The following is a 24,231-nucleotide window of genomic DNA, read 5'->3' on the forward strand; positions in this document are numbered from 1 at the left end:
GCCTGTGATCTAGAACCCACGAGCCACTACTGAGCCTGTGCGCCACAACTACTGAGCCCACATGCCTAGAGCCTGTGCTCTGCAACAAGAAGCCACTGCAACAAGACGCCCGCGCACCGCAACGAAGAGTAGCCCCCGCTTGCTGCAACTAGAGAAAGCCCGCGTACAGCAATGAAGACCCAACGTGACCAAAAATATATAACTTTAATATATATATATATATATATATATGGCAGTAGGTCTTGCTCTCACCTTTTTTAAAGACAAAGATCCTGAGGTGGAGTCAAGATGGCAGTGTGGGAAGATGCAGAGTTAGCGTCTCCTCACAACTAGGGCACCTGCCGGCCACTGGTGGGGGACTCTGATGCCCAAGAAGATGGGAGGAACCCCAAAGTGAACTGGTAGGACGTGGGGAGACTGAGAAGGGAGGAGAAGCGGAGGTCAGACAGGATCAGTGCTCCTGAGGCCAGGGAGATCAGGAGAGGCAGGCGGGAGGGACTTTCTGGGAAGAGTGGGAGAGGAGTGGAGGGCATCGCCCAGCCCACTTGGACCAGAGAGCCTGCTGAGCTCCCAGGCTGGTACCCCCACTCCAAATCCCCCTCCAGTATGAGTGGGTCCTGGGGTCATAAGACGGAGGCCGGGGAGATCAGGTGAGGCAGGTGGGAAGAGCCATCCTGAGGAGCGGGAGAGGAGCAGAGGGCAATTGCCCTGACCACTTGGGCCCCGGGAGCCTGCTGAGCTCCCAGGCTGGTCCCCTGCCCTCCAAGTCTCCCCTTTCCCCCACTGGCTGCATTGGTCCTGGGGTCATAGGAGGGAGGCCAGGAGATCAGGAGAAGTAGGCAGGAGGAGGCCTCCCAGACCCGAGGAGCAGGAGAGGAGGGCGTTTGCCCCACCCACTCGAGCCCAGGAAGCCTGCTGGGCTCCCAAGTGAAGTCTCCCGCCCTCTGAGACCAGGGATGGGGGGCATGCCTGGGCCCCTTCTGTTCCTTGACCCTAAGCCCCACCCCCCAGAGCCCCCAAGGCCTTTTCCAGCCCTGTGGGTCCTGAGCATTTGCCCCACCCACTGCCCAAACCTCGCCCTTACTTAGGCCCCACCCTCCACAGCCAAGGCCTTTCCTCCCTGCTCTTTTTTTTCTTCTTTACTATTGTGGTACTGATGTACCTTCCGGTTGTTGATTCATCTATATTTTTATTTTTATACTCTTTCTAACGTATCTGTTAGTTTCCTAGTCTAGTTTTATTTTTTGCTTTGTTATTGTTGTTTTTTTTTTTGCTGCCCCATGCAGCTTGCAGGATCTTGGGTCACGAGCTGGGACTGGGCTGAAGCTGCTGCAGTAGGAGTTCTGAGTCCGAACCACTGGACTAACAGAGAACCTCAGACCTTCATCAGAGTGAAGACTCACCGAGTTCCTCATCTCAGCACCAAGACCCAGCTCTACTGAATAACCTACAAACTCGTGTTGGAAGCCTCAGGCCAAACCATCAGTAAGACAGGAACACAATCCCACTCATAAAGAAAAAAAAAAAAAATGAGACAGCAAAAAAATATGTCACAGATGAAGGAGCAAGGTAAAAACCGACAAGACCAAATAAATGAAGAGGAAATAGGCAATCTACCTGAAAAAGAATTCAGAGTAATGATAGTAAAGATGATCCAGAATCTTGGAAATAGAATGGAGGCACAGAATGAAAAAATACGAGAAATGTTTAACAAGATCTAGAAGAGCTAAAGTACAAACAGAGATGAACAACACAATAACTGATCTGAAAAATACACTAGAAGGAATCAGTAACAGAATAACTGTGGCAGAAGAATGAATAAGTGAGCTGGAAGACAAAATAGTGGAAATAATTGCTGAGGAGCAGAATAAAGAAAAAAGAATGAAAAGAACTGAAGACAATCTCAGAGACCTCTGGGACAACACTAAACACACCAACATTCGAATTATAGGGGTCTAAGAAAAAGGAGAAAAAAAGAAAGGGTCTGAGAAAATATTTGAAGAGATTATAGTCGAAAATTCCCTAACATGGGAAAGGAAATAGTCACCTGAGTCCAGGAAGCACAGAGAGTCCCATACAGGATAAACCCTAGGAAAAACAAACCAAAACACATATTAATCAAACACACAAAAATTAAAGTCAAAGAAAAAATATTAAAAGCAGCAAGGGAAAAACAAAAGATAACATACAAAGGAATCCCCATAAAGTTATCAGCTGATTTTTCAGCAGAAACTCTTCAGGCCAGAAGGGAGTGTCAGGAAATACTTAATGTGATGAAAGACAAAAACCTACAACCAAGATTACCCAGCAAGGATCTCATTCAGATTCAATAGAGAAATCAAAAGCTTTACAGACAAGCAAAAGCTAAGAGAATTCAGCACCACCAAACCAGCTCTACAACAAATGCTAAAGTAATTTCCCTAAGCAGGAAAAAAAAGGGAAGAAATGGCTTCACAAGTGAATTCTATCAAATATTTAGAGAAGAGCTAACACCTAGCCTTCTCAAACTCTTCCAAAATACAGCAGAGGGAGGAACACTCCCAAACTCATTCTACGAGGCCACCATCACCCTGATACCAAAACCAGACAAGGATGTCACAAAGAAAGAAAACTACAGGCCAATATCACTGATGAACATAGATGCAAAAATCCTCAACAAAATACTAACAAACAGAATCCAACAGCACATTAAAAGGATCATACACCATGATCAAGTGGGGTTTATTCCAGAAAGGCAAGGACTCGTCAATATACGCAAATCAATCAACGTGATACACCATATTAACAAATTGAAGGAGAAAAACCATATGATCATCTCAATAGATGCAGAGAAAGCTTTCGACAAAATTCAACACCCATTTATGATAAAAACCCTGCAGAGAGTAGGCATAGAGGAAACTTTCCTCAACATAATAAAGGCCATATATGACAAACCTACAGCCAACATCGTCCTCAATGGTGAAAAACTGAAAGCATTTTCACTAAGTCAGGAAGAACACAAGGTTGCCCACTCTCACCACTCTTATTCAACATAGTTTTGGAAGTCCTAGCCATAGCAATTAGAGAAGAAAAAGAAAAGGAATAGAAATTGGAAAGACGAAGTAAAACTGTCACTGTTTGCCAATGACAGGATACTATATATAGAAAATCGTAAAGATGCCACCAGAAAACCATTAGAACTAATCAATGAATTTGGTAAGGTTGCAGGATACAAAATTAATGCACAGAAATCTCTGCCAGTCCTATACACCAACAATGAAAAATCAGAAAGAGAAATTAAGGAAACACTCCCATTTACCACTGTAACAAAAAGAATAAAATACCTAGGAAAAAAACCTGCCTAAGAAGGCGAAAGACTTGTACTCGAAATATACCATGTTCTTAGACTGGAAGAATCAATATTGTGAAAATGACTACACTACCCAAAGCAATCTACAGATTCCATGCAATCCCTATCAAACTACCCATGGCATTCTTCACAGAATTAGTAAAAAAAAAATCTTACAATTCGTATGGAAACACAAAAGACCCAGAATAGCCAAAGCAACCTTGAGAAAGAAAAACGGAGTTGGAGGAATCAGGCTCCCCGACTTCAAACTGTACCACAAAGTTACAGTAATCAAGACAGTATGGTACTGGCACAAAAACAGAAATATAGAGCAATGGTACAGGATAGAATGCCCAGAGATAAACCCACGCATATATGGGCACCTAATTTATGACAAAGGAGGCAAGAACATACAATGGAGAAAAGACAGTCTCTTCAATAAGTGGTGCTGGGAAAACTGGACAGCTACATGTAAAAGAATGAAATTAGAACACTACTGAACACCATACACAAAAATACACAAAAATAAAATATCCAAATGGATAAAAAACTTAAATGTAAGACCAGACACTAAAAAACTTTTAGAGGAAAACATTGGAAAAACACTCTTTGACATAAACCACAGCAAGATCTTTTCTGACCCACCTCCTAGAGTAACAGAAATAAAAACCAAAATAAACAAATGGGACCTAATTGCACAGCAAAGGAAACCATAAACAAGACGAAAAGACAACTCTCAGAATGGGAGAAAATATCTGCAAACAAAGTAACTGACAAAGGATTAATCTCCAAAATATACAAGCAGCTCATGCAGCTCAATATCAAAAAAACAAACAACCCAATCCAAAAATGGGTAGAAGCCCTAAATGGACATGTCTCCAAAAAAGATATACAGATTACCAACAAACACATGAAAAGATGCTCAACATCACTAATCATTAGAGAAATGCAAATCAAAACTACAGTGAGGTATCACCTCACACCAGTGAGAATGGCTATCATCAAAAAAATCTACAAACAATAAATGCTAGAGAGGGTGTGGAGAAAAGGAACCCTCTTGCACTGTTGGTGGGAATGTAGATTGGTACAACCACTATGGACAACAGTATGGAGGTTCCTTAAAAAAAACTAAAAATAGAATTACCATATGACCCAGCAATCCCACTACTGGGCATATACCCTGAGAAAACCATAATTCAAAAAGAGACATGTACCATAATGTTCACTGCAGTACTATTTACAATAGCCAGGACACAGAACCAACCTAAATGTCCATCAACAGATGAATGGATAAAGAAGATGTAGCACATAGATACAATGAAATATTACGCAGCCATAAAAAGAAACGAAACTGAGTTATTCGTAGTGAGGTGGATGGACCTAGAGTCTGTCGTAGAGTGAAGTCAGAAAGACAAAAACATATCCATATGCTAAAGCATATATATGGAATCTTAAAAAACAAAACGGTACTGATGAACCTAGGTGCAGGGCAAGAATAAAGAGGCAGACGTAGAGAATGGACTTGAGGACATGGGGTGGGAGGGGGAAGCTGGGGCAAAGTGAGAGAACTGTTGACATATATACACTACCGAATGTAAAATAGTTGGCTGGTGGGTAGCAGCAGCATACAACAGGGAGATAGGCTCGGTGCTTTGTGACCTAGAGGAGTGGGATAGGGAGGATGGGAGGGAGGCTCAAGAGGGAGGGCATATGAAGACATGTGTATGCATATGGCTGATTCACTTTGTTGTGCAACAGAAACTAACAGTATTGTGAAGCAATTATACTCCAAAAAAGATTAAAAAAAAAAAAAAAAAGATCCCAGGAATTCACACTGTAGTGTGGCACCATCTGGCAGTTCCAGTTCCAATTTAGCCCTGTTCTTGTTTCTTCCAAAAGATAGTTTTTGACCCTTGATCATCTGCCACCACCCTCCAAATAGAAGGCAGCACGGCTAACACATCCCTCATCATCAAATCTAAACGTATGTAGAGGTTTTTAATAATGAGATTAGGCACCTTTTCCTGTTTATTGGACAGTTTCCCCTCTTTTATGAAGTGCTTCTTTAATTCTTTTACCCATTTTTCTATTGGGTGCTCTTTTTCCTTTTTTATTTTTTAAATTTATTTAATTAATTTATTTGGGGGCACATTGGGTCTTTGTTGCTGCATGCGGGCTTTCTCTAGTTGCAGCGAGTGGGGGGCTATGCTTCGTGGCAATGAACAGGCTTCTCACTGCAGTGGCTTCTCTTGTTGCAGAACATGGTCTCTAGGTGTGCAGGCTTCAGTAGTTGTAGCACGTGGACTCAGTAGTTGTGGTTTGCGGGCTCTAGAGCGCAGGTTCAGTACTTGTGGCACACGGGCTTAGTTGCTCCTCGGCATGTGGGATCTTCCCAGACCGGGGCTCGAACCCATGTCCCCTCCATTGGCAGGCGGATTCTTAACCACTGCGCCACCAGGGAAGCCCTGGGTGCTCTTTTTCTTTTGATGGAAAGAAGTACTTTGTATATTCTGGATACCTGTGCTTTGAAGGGTATATAAATTACAATATATTTTACAACTCTATGGGCTTGTGTTCTTTTAAACTGTATTTTTTGGATGAACATGTTTTTAATTTTAAGACAGTTGAATATACCAATCATTTCCTTTATTTTTAGTGTTTTCTTATGAGGATCTTACTTAACAAATCCCTACTACTGCTGAGATTTTGTTACATAGTATTATTACTTCTATAAAATTTTAGTATAACACAGATAAGGCCATCCAGGACAAGTTTTCTTTATGGAAAGGTTTTTAAATGACAGACTCAACTTCTTTAACAGTTATAAAACAACTAAATTTTCCTTCTTATTACAGTTTTGGAAGTTTTGTTTTTCTATGTTTATTTCATCCACATTTTAATTATTCAAAGTGTCTTTCTCTTTAATGACTATAATGACTGTTTTATGTTTCTAACATTGGTTAGTTTTGCCATTTTTCTTTTTCCTTGATCATCCTCACCAAGAGTTTAGCATTAGTCTTTTAAAAGAATATATACTGCTTTGCTAATTCTTTTTTTTTTTACGTGTTACATATTTCTGCTATTATTTTCTTCCATCTATTTGAATTTAATTTGCTATTATTCTGGTTTCTCGAGAAGAATGTTTAGCTAATTCATTTTTAGCCTTTCTACTTTTCTAATATATGCACTTAAGGCTATACAATTCCTTTTAATCAAATCCAAAAGGTTTTGATATTCCTATTTTCATTCAGTTCAAAATAATCTCTACCTTCCAACAGGTTACTGGGAGGTACATTCTTTAACTTCCAAATTTTGTAATTTTTGTTTCTAATTTCTCATTTAATTCTGTTGCAGACAGCCTTCTCTATATGAGTCCAACCCTTTGAAATTTGTTACTAGTTTCTTTATGGCCCAATATATAGTTAACTTTGATAAATGCTCCATGATCACCTAGAAGTAATGTGTATCTTGCAGTTGTTGTTAATTCAGTGTTTTATACAGGTTCATTAGATTGTGTTGGTTGTGTTGTTCCAATCTTCTATATCCTTACTGATTTGGGGGTGGAGCAGGGAGAATGTGGGTGTATGCCTTCATTTACTGAGAGAGTTGTATTAAAATTTTATATGTGGATTTCTGCTTCTGGTCAAGATGGAGAAGCTACCATTTTACCCTCCTGTCTGAAACAACTGAAAAACTAGACAAAATGTATAAAACAAGGCCACTTAATACCCTGGACACCAGGCACTGAAGGACAGTAATCCTTGACAGCATAAGAAACAAAAGGGTGAGCCCTACACCATGGCCCCAGCTCACTGCCTGGAGAAAATTTCCAGGAGAATATAGAAAATTCAGAAGATTCTAAAACCTGTTGGGATTAATAAATGAATTGAGCAAGGTTGTTATATATAAGTCATTATAAAACAATTGTATTTCAATACTCTAGCAACAAATAAAAAATAAAAGACCTAAAAAGACACTTCATAAAAGACAGTATCCAAATGGCCAGTAAGCATTTGAAAAGATGCTTAGCATTACTAGTAATTATAGAAATTAAAATTAAAACCACATAAAGATATCAGTACATACTCACCAGAATGCCTGGAATGAGAAAAATGAAAAATATCGTGTGTGGCAAGGATGATAGCAATGTCCCTTCTGTGAACACTTGGAAAAACAATAGGCTGACCAGGCTACTGGAGAGGAGGCCTCTGGGCCTCTCTTATCTTGGTTTAACAAATTCTTCTTGAAGGTAGTGAGACAGGGCTCACAGTTCCTGTGGTGTACTTATGGACCACTATATCCTTTAATTGCAGGTTCTGGGTCCTCAAAGTCAGACAAAAACAGTAGCATGTATTAAGTTTCCTAGGGCTGCTATTAATACATTACCAAAAATGGGTTGGTTGAAACAACAGGTGAGAAGACCAAAATCAAGATGTTGGCAGGGTGGCACTTCCTCTGGAGGCTCTAAGGAAGGAGCTCTTGCTTGTATCTTCTAGTTCCTGGTGGCTGTTAGTATTCTGCTGCCCACAGCTACAGCTCTCTTGCCGGCTTCACAGTGCCTCCTCCTCTGTGTTATCGCCCTTTGCCTCTCTAAGGACACTTGTGATAGCACTTAGGGCCCACCCAGAGAATCCAAAGTAATTGCCTCATCTCAGAATGCTTAACTTTAATTAAATCTGCAAAGACCCTTCTCAGTAACCTTTAAAGTTCCAGGGATTAGAGCTTGATATTTTTAAGTAGTTATTATTCAACCTACTACACTTGTGTTTAGTATTTTCGAAATAAAGGAATAAACTAGTAACTGTGGAGAGATCAGGGGAAGGAGTGGCCCTGAGGAAACCTTGGTGTGTGTGTGTTGGGAGGGGGTAAACTGGGAGGAGGTAGAAGCCTTACCTAGCAGGGGAGTAATATTCTCTGGGTACAGAGGAGCGACTGGGAAACTTTACAAAGGAGTACTAAAGAAGAATTTCCCCCTTCTTTGCCAGGGTCCTAGGATCTGATCCCAATGAATAAATTACTGCACTTACATGTAAATGCACTTCCTGAAGGAGTGGGCAATAGGCATGCTGTGGTAGACCGAGCTAGCTGCCCATTCAATATCCATTCTTTCCTTCTTCACTGAAAAGAATACCACTTTTATTTGGAGCCATCCACTGCTCAGCTAAAAAAGTTCATTTCCCAGGTTTCCTTGCAGCCACTGGTCATGTGACAGTTTTGACTAGTGGGAGGTAAGCAGAATTATGCAAGTGGAGTTCTAGAAAAGCTGTTGTTTTGCTAATAAAAGGGCTACACATTTGCACCTTTCCTGCAAACCCTTCCTTCTTGAAGCACTGCGGTGATGCCCTCAGGTGTAAACGTCAGAATCCATGAGACCGCAACAGAACTGTAGAATCCCCATACCAGCCCATAACAGTCTGCCAGTAGACTTTTCTGTTATAAAAGAAAAACAATCCAATAGGGTTTAAGCCACTGTTAAACTTGGTTTGTAGTCGAATACACTTTTAAAAAACTAAACAAAACAATAGCTAGCTGTTTCACAGATACGATAATGTCAACCATAATTGGACAATTCCAATTTTTCTGGAGACTTAAAACAAAAAATGCCTTCACACCAATGCAGGTCCCAGACTGGTCCTCTTGAATGGGTATATAACCTGCTCCCATACATTAGCCATAAAGTGCAGAGAAGGTTAATTAGATTCTTTATTGATTCCACCAATGTATTAGTAGATATGGTAATAGTAAATGGTACTTTTACATTCTCTTAACCAAAAATATAACAAATATTTACACTCAATAAAAATACAAAAAGCATACAGAGGCACTGTCTTTCTAAAAGACATAAGTTTAAGAGGTATCAAAAAATAGGAGACAAACATTGCTTGTTACAGGACACTTTACAATCACTGAATTGTGCAGTATAATTGCTATTTGATTATTATGACTGTGCAGTTTTGTTTTTGTCCTTTGCTGATCAGCTCACGTTTCAATTTTAAAAGGTTAACTACAACTGTATTCTGTGTATCAAAAGTAAAGAAGCCTTAAAAAAGCACAACAGAAGTTAAAGATGAACTGGGGTTCAAGTTTAAATTTGAAAATGTACTGTGACACTGTTTTGAAGATTTATCCCTTTGCTATACCACATTTACGGTAATACTAAAGGGATACATCTACTTTAATATCACATTTTTTAGAAACGTATGTATCAAAATAATAATCAGAGTCTTAAATATACAAGGAAACTCTTTCTCCCCTTCTTTTTAAAGGGGAGAAAACACTTTATAAAAATTAGAATTGATCTTGGATATCTCCACGATTACTGTCACATGTCAAGCCTACGAGAGATTCTCACGGTGGTTATGCAGATGATGACAATGTGACATCACCCTCATGAAAAACCATTTAAAGGCTTTTTCTCCCCAAATATCATACTGCAAGTAACCATTTGGAGAAAGCAAGACTCTATTAAATTACAATAAACCTTTATGGAAGTATATACTGGATTTACTAATTCTCCAAATCTTTCATTATGCAGAGATTTTTTTGTTGAAACTTATTATTTGGCAAAAGTTTGCAGTGAGGATTTACCGCTTCAATGGCCCTGGCAGATTCAGAGTTGTGGTACAATGAGGGCATAGATCTCTTCAGTATACTTATAAATTTATAAAATAAAAACAAACGGGCATTTTGAATTGGAGCAAGCATAGGTTAAGACTTCTCTTGTTCTAGTCACGTGACAAACTAAGAGAAGGCAGGAATGTACCGTAAATTAGAATATAAAGATCAAAACGCCACGATTTTTTAAGGGATAAATACATATCAAACTAGAAAGCATTTGGCTTTAGTTCTTGATCAATGTGATCAGCTGATCCAAACACTCACATTTCAAGCTACAGGAAACAAAGGCAGCTACAAGATGCAAGTCCAAAACCACAAGCCTCTGACTCTCTGTGCAAGATATTATCCACAACATTGAGGACAACGATGGAGAAGGCTCCCATCTGGTTTGAAAGACCTGCTAAAAAAACAGATACTGTGCAAACAGCACATTTTTCCGGGGAGTGGATATAAAATGGTGAGAATAAATACCCAAACTGGATAAAAAGATGGTTGTAGCAAAAATATCTTTCACTTTGTTTTGCTCTGGACATGAAAATAATATTGTCTAAATCAGTGAAAGAAAAATTTATGATCACAGGACCACTGTTTATAGATCAAACCTTTACAGTGTGAGTTTCAAACCAGGATTTTTGATCCAGGTTACTTTCCATTTCAATGGGCCAAGAAAGCTATGGAGCCAACTAGCCTCATTCTAACATACCTGGGGTTAATTTCTAAGGCTTAAGTTTCGTATTTACAGTTTTTGCCCATGGGAATTTTTCAGACATGCTATTTTTCCTAAAATGAAGAAATTATCATTTTGATAGAAAAGATGGACTACTGCCATTTACCAGTTGGCACTGATTTATGATTTTAAAATGAAGGAAATAGGAGGATGATAGAGAGAAGGAAGAGAGAGCTAGGAAAAAATGAGAACTTTTCAAAAGGAAGTAATAAGCCAACTAAATCCTATAAATTCACATACGGATAACCATTCAGAAGTAAACCTATTTTTGGCTCCAAGTTGATTTGGGTAGTACACATTAATAGCTTTGGCTTTTTTTTTTTTTGGTAGTCACAGAAGTTTATTAACCTTTCACTTGCCTTTACACTAAAAAACAAATGAAAAAATTTAAACTTAAGATGTAGAAAACATCATACTTAATCTTTTTTAAATACGGAAAGTCTACCTCATCCAGTAAATAGTCAATGAAATTTTAATTAAATACTTAAGAGTGCCACGCCCAAAAGGCTGTTAAATATATATGTCTCCTTCCTCTCAAGGCCTAAAGTGAAAACCAAGAAATAATCACTTCCATAATTCTAGCTCCTCTTTCCCCCACAAAATTTTCAACCAATTATAGACCTTGGTGTGCTAATGAGCTTTACCTGCAGGCAACTGGGAGCTGCAGGGTTTATGAAGATTAAACACAGCCTTGTGCTGTAAGATGGGGGTTGGGTGGCGGGTGCTGCAGAACACCGCATAAAGCTAAATTGATCTTCATGACTATACCGCCAAAGATAACATGTCCTTTAAAAAAACTCCATATTTGAGTTGTGAAAAATTTTAGGTATGGGTTTCTACAGAGTAGAACTGTCTAGAACTCATTCTCTATTTACTGGATTTATACTTATAGCTACAGTTAGACAGAGAATGACTTTCACTTCAGTTGGTATACATGTTATGTAAGATAAACATTTCATTCTTTGGAAATTAGGGTTGCTACACACCCCATCATACCCCTTCCTTTTCCCAAGAGACTGCTAGGACCCTGTGGTAGCTTCATTTGGCTTTCCAAATCCTGACCAGCAGATGGCAGTATTCTCCTTCCTAACACCTCAACAGCAAAGGGATTCCTGTTCCACTCAAACTGAGACCCTACGTTTCGTTGGTGCTATAGATGGTTACATCTCTGTATAGATCAAACATATCATCCTGTAAAGATGGCTTCAGTTTGGTCAGATCAGAGACAGTTTTATGGCCTCAAACATGAACATCAATTAACAAGAGCTCCCAAATACAAACAAAACCACAAAACTTCAAATAATAAGTTACTTTTCAAATACATAAAAATATCCTTGGTATTGGCAGACATTCTGAATTTGTCTGTTAACCCAAGCTATGGCTTGAAAATACTACCACTACTACTATCTTAAAAATAACATGTTAAAGGAAAATCTATAGTGATATATATGGGGAGGACTCGAGTTTGAATTTGTTCTAGTAACTGTGGTCCCAAGGCAGGTCTGGTGTGCAAAGCGAAGACTGGTATCCAGGCACAACATCCATAGCTGAGGAAACTATGCATCTGCAGGGATTAAATGAAAGGAAGCATGATTCAGGGCTATCTCATTGCTCAGAGTACAGGGATTAAAACCTCTGGGTTAGCAGCAGGAGCAGCGAGCTATTTGTTGGCAACAGCCTGCAGAATTGTGAGTTGGTTCTGCCCACTCCTTCCTCCGTGACTTTCAGTAGACTTCAATCAGGTCAATCCAAAGGCTACACTGCTGAAACCTGTTCATTTTCTGAAAATAAAAGAAACACAGTTAAGTGGTAGGTCAGCATATTAATGAAGATCAACTAACAATCTAGTTATCTGTTTAAAAAATTAGTCAATTTCGACAAAGAAATCCTCTCAAATATCCCATCAAAGGCCAGATTTTATTGTAATGACATTTTTGAGTTCTGATCACAATGAAGGCTGACAATCAACTGGAATTCAGAACTGCTTTTTAACCACTTTATTACTAGATTGTTTAGAAGGATAAAATTCATTTATTGCCAAAATTGCAAAGTTGGTCATGAGTTCTGCTAATAAGAGGAACTCTATCAAACAGCATGGTTTCAGATAATTTGACATTTTGATACTTGGAGTTTCAAGTGTCCGTGCATTAGTGTAAAACACAACTCTACCAATGTCAAGTGCCTCCTCTTAAAATTATCCTTTTACGCTGAGCTGCTATTAAATACAATCAGGTTGCCCTCTCCATTTACAAAAAACACACCATCGTATTTAGTCATTTCTTTTTTAACAGAGATTTCTAAAGCAGTTAAAGAAAACATTTCTGATTATGTGAAATACCAGAGCAAAGACCATTCAATGTGTTTAGCAATTCATTTAAGAGCCATTAAGGTAGTTTGCCAACATACCATCTGCTTCGCTATCTGCGTCAGTCACATCTGCTAGTTTAGGATGGGATGGCTGCAAATTATGCCTCTGAGGCTGAGTTACGATCTTCGATGGAACACAGGCCACAGGGTTGCTACTGAGAGAAGCTGGTGGCAGTCTAGAGAGGCTGTTATGCATCATCTTTGACCTCTGCACTGCCACACTATAATCTGGAGGTTTTAGGTGTAGGTGGGGTCCTTCCTTTAGGTCTGCTAAAGAAATTCCCATGTATCCTGGAGGAGTGGGAGGTGGCTCCCTATACCTATCCTCCTTCTTGGGTGAGGTGACACAGTACACTGGCATGAAAAATAAGCAATGGAAATGTTAATGAAAAAGATAAGAAATGAAAAAAAAAACATACTGAAACTTATTACAATGACAAAATAGAACTTAAAAAGGGACACAGTGAATATATTTGAACACAATGGCAGCAGGTTAAAAACACTTTTAATAAACTTAATAAACTTGATATTTAAACTTGTTTTTAAAATACATAAATTACATTGGGTTTTACAAACATTAAATAGAATGAGACAGCTGAAGGAGATGACATTGATGACAAGCTTCCTCCTTTCATAGGTCAGACCACAAATCACAGAAGTGTGTGACAAATTCCTCAAGGAATACCAGCCCCAAAGTTGAATGAGTCAGAGACATTTAAGAATTCACCCTGAACATCTATACTCTATTAAATGGGGGGATTTTCATAGAAATGACATTTAGGCCCTCTACTTAAGGGCTATTTCACGTCAGTGCTGGCATATAAACAACTTTAAAGAGGAACTAATTCCTTCAAGGACCTTATTCCTAACCTCTGCTCTGTAATTAAGTGAGAAGAAAAGCCATAATTTTAGGAAATCCATCTTAAATTAAGCTTCTCTGATTTTCAGTGGACATTAAAAATAATGGTGACTTAAAATCTTTTGCCCTAAGTTTGTACACCCTGGGTCTAAGGCAAAGCTTCAAAAAAACATCAGAAATAAGTTAAAAAGGAAGTTCCATGAAATTAAGACCAATCCACAAGACTCACAGGACAAATGGCTCTGAGTATCTTGATCATGTAAGTAACTTTTAAAATACAAACACTATCTATATACAAGAAGAATAAATTTAAAAGGATCATTAAATTCTCCCCTTAGAGAATCAAGTTTGCCCATATTGAAATTTCTACAACTCTACCAGTAAAATCTGCATGTAGTATCAAGGTCAGAAAGGATTTCCATTCCCATCTGAGGAGAATGGAGTGGGGATGGGGTGGAGAGGTTGTGAAAAGAAGACAAGAATGAAGAATGTTAAGTGATTTGCCCAGAGTCATCTAGAAATGAACAAAAAAAAATTTTTTTAATCTATTTTCCCAAATGGATAAGAAGAGAAAGATTTTACACCCTTGCACACACGTGCTTGTATATCCATATAACAGTTACCTAAAAGGCTTTAATAAAAAATCCTTGGAAAAAAATGAACTAAAAAATCCAACCTATAATGAAATTTGACAAGTAAAAAATATGCTAAAAAAAGCACGTGTCTTTCATATGTTTAGTAGTTTAAATTGACATCACGAACATAGTATAAAGAGTTGATTATAATAATATTGACTCAAAGTACAGTCACTCCACATGAAAAAAAACCCACAGGTGCTATTATATCTAAGTACTTATATAAACTCAAGAATAAGGAAAAAAATGTGTCTGATGGCCAAATACTAAAAGAATACACCAAGAAAGCTGTGCATGGTCAGACGGAATCCACAAACAGAAGCTGGCACACCCATGATATGTGCTAGGAGGGTATAATGAAAAATATTTGGGTCTTTTTTTTTTTTTTTTTTCCCCCCACGTAGCATGTGGGATCTTAGTTCCCTGACCAGGGGTCAAACCCATGCCCCCCCCTGCAGTGGAAGCGCAGAGTCTTAACCACTGGACTGCCAGGGAAGTCCCTGTTTTGGACTTCTTTATCACACTTTTTCCACCACTTGTACTACCTAAAAGTAGTATCAGATTCAAAGTTTCTACCATGTATGCAAAAAGCAACTAGGGTCCAAACAATTTATGAGATGGCAAAGAGAATAATCCCTTTATTACTGCTGCACAGTAATGCAGTAATATTTTAATAAAACCAAAAAGATCTCAAAAGCAAAACAAGACATATAAACCTGTCCCCCTTATTAACTTCCTGCATGTCAGCTTTTTCATTTCAAATGGCTTGAATATCTGCCCCAAAGCTCTTGAGAAATCATGAACTTTTTGAAAATAATTTGCATGTGGAGGGAGGAAAGAGAGATTAGAGAAGGGAATTTCCCAAGAATAAAATTCTGGGCCAAGGTCACTTTACCACTTAAATTCTAAATGCCACAGATATGACAAAGAACACACAACTTACCAATCAAGCCCTTTTCTGTACTCGAAGTAACAGTTTTATAAACGGGGTCGATGCCGTCCTTGTGGTCCAAGCCTTCAGATGACTCAGCTGGGGTGCTCTCCAACACTCTCCGTTTAACTGTCCCATAGTTTGGTTCGTATGTATCAGACAGAGAACTAGAGGAAGCCCAACTCTGCCTCATCTGATTAGTCTCTAGGCTCCCTTTACACTGACCACAAGTTCGAGAGCAGCCTTTAGGACAGGCACAGGGCTCACAGTCAGTGGGTTCAACTTCAGCTATGGGACCATCCAAATGGGTATATCGATAAGAGTTCAAAAAATCCCAGCCTTTTGGGTTTGGAAGGCTTTGGAAGTTGTCATGGGAGCTGCTTGAACAGGAAGTCCAACTTCCACGACCACTATCAGCTGCTTCTATAATAATATGCTCGTGAGAAATCTCATCATTGCTCACAGAAGATGAGACAGCTAAATTCTTGATTAGTGATGGCTTTGAGAGTGTCCACCTAAAATTGGAGATACACAATTAAAAGTAATTTACTGGCTTAATGGAAACAATTTCTTCAGTCCATTGCAAGTATTACTGCCTACAAGAGACTACAGAACATGCATCACAAGTGTTTAATGCCAACATAACCTTCTGGAAAAAAATGACATTGTAATCAATCATCACTAAACTTGTACTGGCATTAATGTTAATACTTAGCTCGAAACATACACTGAAGAAACTCAAATACTTAAAAGGCTTCCTCAGAATTTTTCTTGAATTATTATGAAGGATGAGGTTTGAAATGAATAAAATTAAGTATACGTTTTCATTCTTGGTCAACATAATGCAACACTAGATTCTCTCCATGCACACAGAATTAAGAATCCTCAATTACAGAAACCATGTTTTATTTTTCAGTGTGTCTGAGGTACCAAGGAAACAGCAACTTCCCCAATTACCTACTACTAAATGAATTCTATCATTTATAGCAAGGGTTCTCAAACTTAGTTTCATGGACCAAATCAAGCGAACAGCCTGTTTTTTTATGGTCTTGAGCTAAGCGTGGTTTTTACGTTTTAAAGGGTTTAAACAAAATGGAACAAAATACTCCAAAGATTTTGAGACAGAGACCATATACAGCCTGCAAAGCCTAAAATATGTACTCCTTTAAATGGGCCTTTACCTGCCCACCCCCCAAAAGGTTTGTGACTCCCTGATTTATAGTACAGAGCATATAGAGCAGGGATCAGCAAACTAGAGCCCAAGGGCAAATCCAGCCCTCTACCTGTTTTTGTAAATAAAGTTTTATTGGGACATAGCATGCCCATTTGTTTACAAATTGTCTAAGGCTGTTTTGATGCAACAATAGCAGGGTTGAGCAATTGCAACAGAGAGCTTACAGCCAGCTATGCCTACAATATTTACTATCTAACTTTTACAGAAAAAGTTTGTTACTCCCGGTCTAGAGAACCATAGTTTAGAAACCCTTACAAGTATGGTGATAATACTTCACTATATCTTAAATATTTCATATTAAAGTGTACCAGATTTAACAGTATCAGTTTAGAATCAACTTTCTCAGTGCTTTCTGAAGATTTCCATTTTGTCTGATTCTAAATAGAAATTTAGAGTTAACTTTTTTTTTTAATTGACTTTTTGCTAGCTGATAATTCTTATTCTCCAAATCATACTTTGAGAGAGTAAGGGTCAAGGACTAGTCCTACTCTCCCAATCTGTCTACAACGTGTATAGCACTGAGGGTACTTCCCATTACACACTCTTTTTGAGCAATCTCTAACCTTATAGCTAGAATGCAAGAACTACTTCCCACCTACCAATAGCATCTTCACTTTGAGTTCTTATTGATCGAAAAGATACATGATGTAAGTTACTTGAATCCAGTAACACTTAAAAAATGAGCACCCATATATCTTTCAAAATTGTACTTATTTGCACATTCAGTATAGAGAATACATGCTTGGTTCTCCTGTTCTTTCAACTACTCCTTTGGTGGGGGTGGTTTTACGTTCAAATTAGGGAGCACTGCTTGCAGTGGCCACTCGGCTTGGGTTTTGTGATGTGAACACAGGCAAGGATGTTTACCCAGGGCCAGGCTGACTATGGTCTCCTATCCCTGAGGAGTGCTCTGTCTTTTCAAATGCTCCAGTGGATTCAGGGACTGCCACAGCCTGGGAGGAACACCGTTCATCCTGTAGAGCTGCAGACATGGAGTCAACAGAGCAATTGCTCACAATGCTGGACCGTGAAGAAATCTCACTATGGCTGGAGTCAGACAAGTTGTCAGATTTAGCTGATGGTATAAGTGTATAACCTGAATGAGAGAAGACAACTGATCAAACTACAAAACAAAGGAACGGGAGTGGGGAGGGTCAGGGAGAGGACAAAGAAAAATATAAAAAGAACAAAACATAAAGTGACTATCAATGTCAATTTCCATCTATGTAGATGTAATGGTGCCGATTTTCTGTACATGTTCCTTTACATATCCATTCACCTACCTACCCACACGGCACCAATCTAATTCCAAATTCAAGAAATAGAAAGTCAAAACCCAGTATTACTGAGAAAACTAGTTCAAAGGTAAATCTGCCCCAGGCTCTCACATAGCTACAAGCATTTAATAAAACAAGAGGCATTAAATATATTACAAAACATTAAACTTGAACTTCTCAACTTCTTTTTAACCCTATGTACCCTCCCCTTTGATTAATATAAATATTTCAAGGCTTGACCTGAGTGTCCAAAACACCACCTCGAGGCAGGGGTATGTAAGGGGAGTCAGGACTCAAGGGAAAGAATTTTATTTTTGTTTTTTCAAACTGCATATACCCTAGATATTTTGCTTCTGTCACCTAAGAAGTCTTGCCTCAAGTTAAAAGCCATTGTTTTAGTATTTTTAAATAAATTGTTTTAGATTTGGACTTACTCTTATACCTAGTTTCCTTTTTCTTCACCAATTTAGCAGAACATTACATTAAACAGCTGAACTGACAGATTTACAAGAATGTAACATGAAAAAACGCAGCATCTACCTGTTTTAAATTGCTCTATGACTTACTGCACAGCAGATATAGCTAGAGAGATTTTCTTTAGCATTCTCTGGAATGAAGGGGTGGAGATGGAGTAAGGTGGAAGGTTCCAAAAACAAATCTGCAGCATGATAGTTAATGTACACAATCGTCTGTTTGGGTAACTGTTAGAAAAGTAACCAAACTTCTTTTGTTGAGAAATAAAGAAAATGCTGTAGTAATCCCAGCAAGGAGTAGGTCTCAAAGAAGTAAACAATTATCTTCTTGTTCACTGAGAGAAGAATGAGGTTGATTAGGTGCATGACCTTTGGGTCCATTCCTAGAAATCTCAAGAAGAACTATAGGCTTTAGACTCACATATAGCTCAAGTTATTACAAAAAAACTGTTGAATAATAACTTTATTAATTAGTGTCATTAACTGTTTCAAAAACAAAAATTAAGACTCAGAAAATGTGTGATCTGCATTTGGCTTTTGTGCCAGGCACAGGACAAGCCAAGGAAAGTCAGTCTCTCGACTCCTACCCCAGTTCTCTGATCTTGGGATCACTGCTATTTCTCAGTGCCCTTCATGAAGTGATCGGTCAATTTTCAAGAGGACCAAGAAAATGGATGTGGTAAATAAACTAAAAAAAATTCAAAAATTCCTCCTCAAAAGAAAAAGTCATTGTTCTTTTATCCTGGGGGATAGGCTTGCTTTACTGTTTTAAAAATAATTTCATTCTTACGTCTGTTAGATCAGTACTTGTCAAATATAATTAACTCTAAGAATCACCTGGAAGGCTTATTAAAATACACATTCTTGGGCCTATTTCTGGCAATTCAAACTTACAAGGTCTGCAGTGGGACACAGTAAGTTTTTAACAAGTTTCCCAGATGTTTTTGAACCTGCTATGTTAGACTATCTCCTCCCTCCTCTGATCAGAGTATATATGAAAAGTGGATGATATAAAAAAGTTTATGTGGACAAGATACAGTTTCTTGCCTTCCAAACATTTCACTTTAGCTTGTAAAGTAGTTGCAATAATAAGATAGCAACACAATTATCTAAGGCAAAGGTTCTGATCAGATTGTTACTGGGGGATTTAATGTAAAAGTAAACACTGGTTCCTAAAAAGCCTCCTCTACTTATTGCACTCACAGACCCAACTGCTACCAGCAGGAAATAAAGCCAACTACAGAAAACAAGAGTATTAAGTTTACTAACATTAGCAAAATAACATATGTACAAATAAGGCACTTTAAACGGATATGATTTTGTTGTTGGAGGACCTGTAACACTAATCATAAAATGCTCATAAATAGTATTTTAGTAAGTTGTCTATCTGAGCCTTATTTGACAAATGACTTAATTTAAGCTACATTTACATTAATAAATGAAAACAAATTTCACACTAAAATAAAGTAAGGAACTTCATCAGAGTGTCTTTCTCCTTTTAGACTTGAATCGCGTATAGAAGCAGTTTAAAGTGTTACTGTTGCCTCGGCTATTTGAATTGAAGATGTCATTCCCTTTCTCATCTTTGATGTTGCTTCCAACATCCTTCACTTTCTCACAGCTTTCTGTAGCTTGATTGAGATCTGCGTCCTCTTTTTTGCTGTTGGCTAGTCTCTCCCTTGAAAGAGTTCTTTCCCTAAATCTTCTAAACGGGGATGTCATTCTTTTTCTGGCTGTGGTCTCACAACTTGTCCTGTCTCTATTCTCCTCAGTGGCCTTCTCGGTCCTGTCTGTTCTTTTGGCTGTGCTCCTGGTAATCTGTTGGATTTTCTTTTGCAAGTAAACCCCACCTATTCCGGGGCAGCTGTGGCCACTGATCTTGGTGCTGGACTCACGGGGAGGGGATGAGGAAGACCCTGAGAGGCGCAGCAGGATGCTGTGATCAGATATGATACTGCCAACTGGAGGGAGAGATGCAAAAACCCTGTCATGGTCAATTAATTCTTTCCAATGAATCACAATTAGCCTGGTTTTATAACATTTCACTATTAAAAAATTCTAACATCTTGACAATATCTGAAAAATTGAAATCTAGCAACATATTTTTTAATGCATGGAGACTACTATATAGCATAAACAAGACAGAACACAGGAGAAAGGTTACCTTGATCAGAATAAGCTGGTAATAAAAAATTGCTGAAAGTAACCCAAGCTGGTAAAATCATAAGCCAAAATATGACAAGAGTAGCAAATAACCAGAATTATTTCTCAAAGTAACTATGTCTAGAATTTTCAGGTAGGTTCTACTAAGAAAAAGCTTAGCAAAAATCAGATAGGACATATAAATAGTATATACAATAGATGTATTTATAAAGCACAATTTCTGATCCTATTTTCTCTACAAGGCAGAGAAGTTGCCTGCCTGAAGCACTGGGGAAGATAAAGGTTAAGGCCTCTTGATGTCTCACTTTTTCAGTTCTTTCTTATTTAAATTCTCCTTTTAAAAATCGCGAACGTAGGCTTATCTTAACTGTTAGAAAACAAAGAACTATTCCAAAGTATAGCAAGAACTAGAAACAGATTCTAATAACATACTCTTAGTTTAATGACATTTTTGTTCAATCACGGACCACTGGCAAAAACCTGTCTATGGAAATAAACAAGCAGAAATAGTTTTGAAGAAAAGAATTTTGTCAGATTTCTAAGGATTCAAAACATGACTATGACAGGCTCACAAACCTATAAACATCATGGTCAACTGTTGGTCACATACTGAAAAAAAGACTTCTCTATTCCAGTGGTTAAAATGCATTTGTTTGGAGTAAGAGCAATGGGGAAATTCCTGTTCCTAACACCTCTTCCCACAAGTCACAATGACCCATAAAACACCAAATCCAATTCAACTAAGTTTCTCGGTTAGAGAACTGTCTATAATGGGACCTCTGGAGGGTGTAAAGATGTTCCTGAAAGAGCATTAAGAGCGTATGGACATTGTTCATCTGGACCATCTGTGTGAATAGGCACTGTTCCCAGCCCCAAGGATAAAGGGTACTCTGGATAGGATACATACATAGTAAAGAGATGAAAGATATCTGTGTGCCTTCCCAAATCATATATGAGCTGTATACAACAGGAACGGAAACCTGTGTTATGTATACTTTTATATGTCCTATTCGATTTTTACTAAGCTTTTCTTAGTAAAACCTGAATGAAAATTCTAGCCAGTCTCAGCTAAGTGAAGAGGGTCAGTAATGGAGTTATACTGCCCTGGAGTGGCAGCAGGGAAGAAGAGGAGAAACTCCGATTTACTAAACACTCACCACGTCTCAAGTGTTACAGATATTATTTCATTTAATCCTTAAATAAGGTCCTAAAATAGGTGGTCCCTAACCCATCTTATAGACAGGAGACCTGACCTTATATAAATCAGTTGCTTGTAATAACACAGCCATCACCAGGGACAGAGTCAGGATTCAAACTAAGGCCTGGCATCACTGTACCACTCTGCTGTCACATAGTCAGCAAAAATAAAAAAGAACCTTCAAAAGTGAGGGAAACTTAGAACACAGGAACTGAGGAAAGCTCTGGAAGCTTCTCCTTCCTGCTAGAATTCGTTAACTTAACTTGTCTTCTCTCTGACCATGTACCATTCTGTACTGTGTTTATTCAAGGATGTAACTTTTTTACATCTGTGAAATGCCATGACTAAGGAGTCTTTTTTGCCAGGGTACATGGGGAATGTGGAGGGCCAATGTAAGAAACACACACATTATTTAGAATGCTACATTTGCAGCTGACATGAAATGGCATCTTATATGCATATTACCCAGGCTAGTCAAAAAAAGAAAAGTTTCAGTCTGAATTAGGAAAACATAGATAAATAAAGAAGAGCAATTTCAGATTTTTTAATTCAAAAGGTTCTACATTAGCATAAATGTAAAAATCCACAAGGGTGCTGTATAGGTTATTATAAATCCTGATTAATAAAAGGTAGTAACATTCCATTACTAAAGAAAGGAATGTATCATCCTAAATATCTGTTTCATTTCCTAAATCTTGTAGTTGGTTAAAAACAATTTCTTGTAGACATTCTTATTTTAAAATACTCCATAGAACTGTTTGAATTAACTGGTAATTTGAATAACATCAAGAATTTGCACAGACCAAAACAACTGTGAGTTCTGCCTTCATTCTCATCTATACTTGTCCTCCACCAAAGAAGGACCACACTTTGAATGCAGGAGTCCTAACTCCATGATGCATTAACACCTGAAAACCATATAAATAACACAATCCAAAACATGAAAATTCAGGAAGTATTACCAGTTACACTTTTCTTCACATTTTCTATTATTACCATAGACCAAAAGCAAAATATGTGCCATGTAATGCTGTTTGGTGTAACAAGAACTAGCTTGAACTATTTTATCTTACCTTTGCGAGGGGAACCTTGAGGAGACGCAGGAGGACTAGAATGTAAGGATGATGCCATAGAAATAGTGTCTTCTGTATGTTTCTTACCACTTATTTCTTCAGTTGTTCCTAAAATTTTCTGAGGTAAACTTGTACCTAAAAATAAAATCAAAGAAGCAAATAAGTATCACTTCACAATTAAAATGTCTGCAGTTGCCTAAATTACTATATAACTAAAGTCATGATGCACAATGGCTAGTGTGGTTAACTGAAATGTATACATGACAAACGGGGACTAAATGACTGGGTAATGGCATACAGAGATTCTCACCTCCAGCATATTTGTTCACATTCAGCCAGTCAGCGCAGATCAGATTATAATAGCTTTTTGTTTGTTTTGTGGCATAAGGGATATTGATTTAACAGTCTGAGTACAGGGTCCCACCCTGCACAACTGACACACTTATTGGAAATCTTAATAGAGAAGGCATGGATTCAAACTCTTCCCTGCCCTCTAGAGGTGGCCTCTCCAAGTCAGGGGGAGGCGTGTGGCAGGGGCAGTGTAGGGATGTTGGCACTGTCACTACCTGTGGTGCATCTGTGCTGTGGGTATACAGAAGCTGCAGGGCTGCCAGTCCAGCCCTTTTCAAGAGCACTAAATTCACACTACAGGAGATAAGTAGACAACAGAAAGAATCATGAACTTATAGCAAAATAGTATGGAGCCCACTGGAAACATTCCTGCAAAGTTCTATCATCACTCTTGTCCAACAGCTGGTCCTTTTTAGCATAGGTCAAACTTAGCAATGCTTTCAAATACCCTGGTATTTTTACATACATCCTCTCGAAAAAATGTCAAAGAGGTATTGACACTGTTTTTAACCAGTAAAGTAAGCCCAACTTTGATGAGTACTCAGCATAGTAACAAGCAGCCCTTTGATACTGAAAAAATTTAAAACACAGTATACAAACACTACTCTTAATTAAGTGCCATTTTAATATAAATATATTTATCACATAAATAATAGTCATATTAGAGCAAGAGGGAAGAGGGCTACCTGGTACAAATAACACTGCCTCTCAAGTGATGACATCCAAGTAAGAAATCAGAGCTAGACTTGTCCCATGTCTCACTCCTACCACAAAATCAACTTCACCCATTTTGCATCCAATTCTCTACTCATTTCCACAGACACCAAACTAGATCAGGCTCTAGGCAACTTCCCGTTGCTACATCAGCTTTCCACTAAGGCTCCCTATCTCCAATCTCACAGCCCTTCCTACTACAGACCTTCTCCAACATAAACTAGACCATAATCTTGCCTTGCTCAAACTGCTTTAACAGCTACCCACTGACAACTTTCCTCTA

The 24,231-nt window shown here is 38.3% G+C and overlaps 1 protein-coding gene across 9 annotated transcripts in view; it reads right to left on the minus strand.

Moving 5' to 3' along the window:
- RAPGEF6 (Rap guanine nucleotide exchange factor 6) overlaps nt 1-24,231 on the minus strand; it is a 250,714-nt gene that overhangs the window by 18,708 nt on the left and 207,775 nt on the right. For 3 of the 9 annotated variants that reach the window (XM_089909271.1, XM_089909272.1, XM_089909274.1), the window contains 7 exons: nt 22,884-23,018; nt 20,300-20,410; nt 17,567-17,795; nt 15,478-15,980; nt 13,080-13,394; nt 10,211-12,454; nt 253-8,758 (listed from right to left, as the gene is read on the minus strand). In XM_089909271.1, coding sequence (XP_089765397.1) covers nt 12,429-12,454; nt 13,080-13,394; nt 15,478-15,980; nt 17,567-17,795; nt 20,300-20,410; nt 22,884-23,018 — 1,319 coding nt within the window. In that variant the 3' untranslated portion in view covers nt 253-8,758; nt 10,211-12,428. The other 6 variants (XM_089909275.1, XM_089909276.1, XM_089909273.1 and 3 more) reach the window with 5 other exon arrangements.

This window comes from Delphinapterus leucas, chromosome 3 (assembly GCF_059928025.1).
Source record: "Delphinapterus leucas isolate spDelLeu-1000000601 "Yukka" chromosome 3, BTC_Dleu_Yukka2, whole genome shotgun sequence".
NCBI classification, from domain to species: Eukaryota; Metazoa; Chordata; class Mammalia; order Artiodactyla; family Monodontidae; genus Delphinapterus; species Delphinapterus leucas.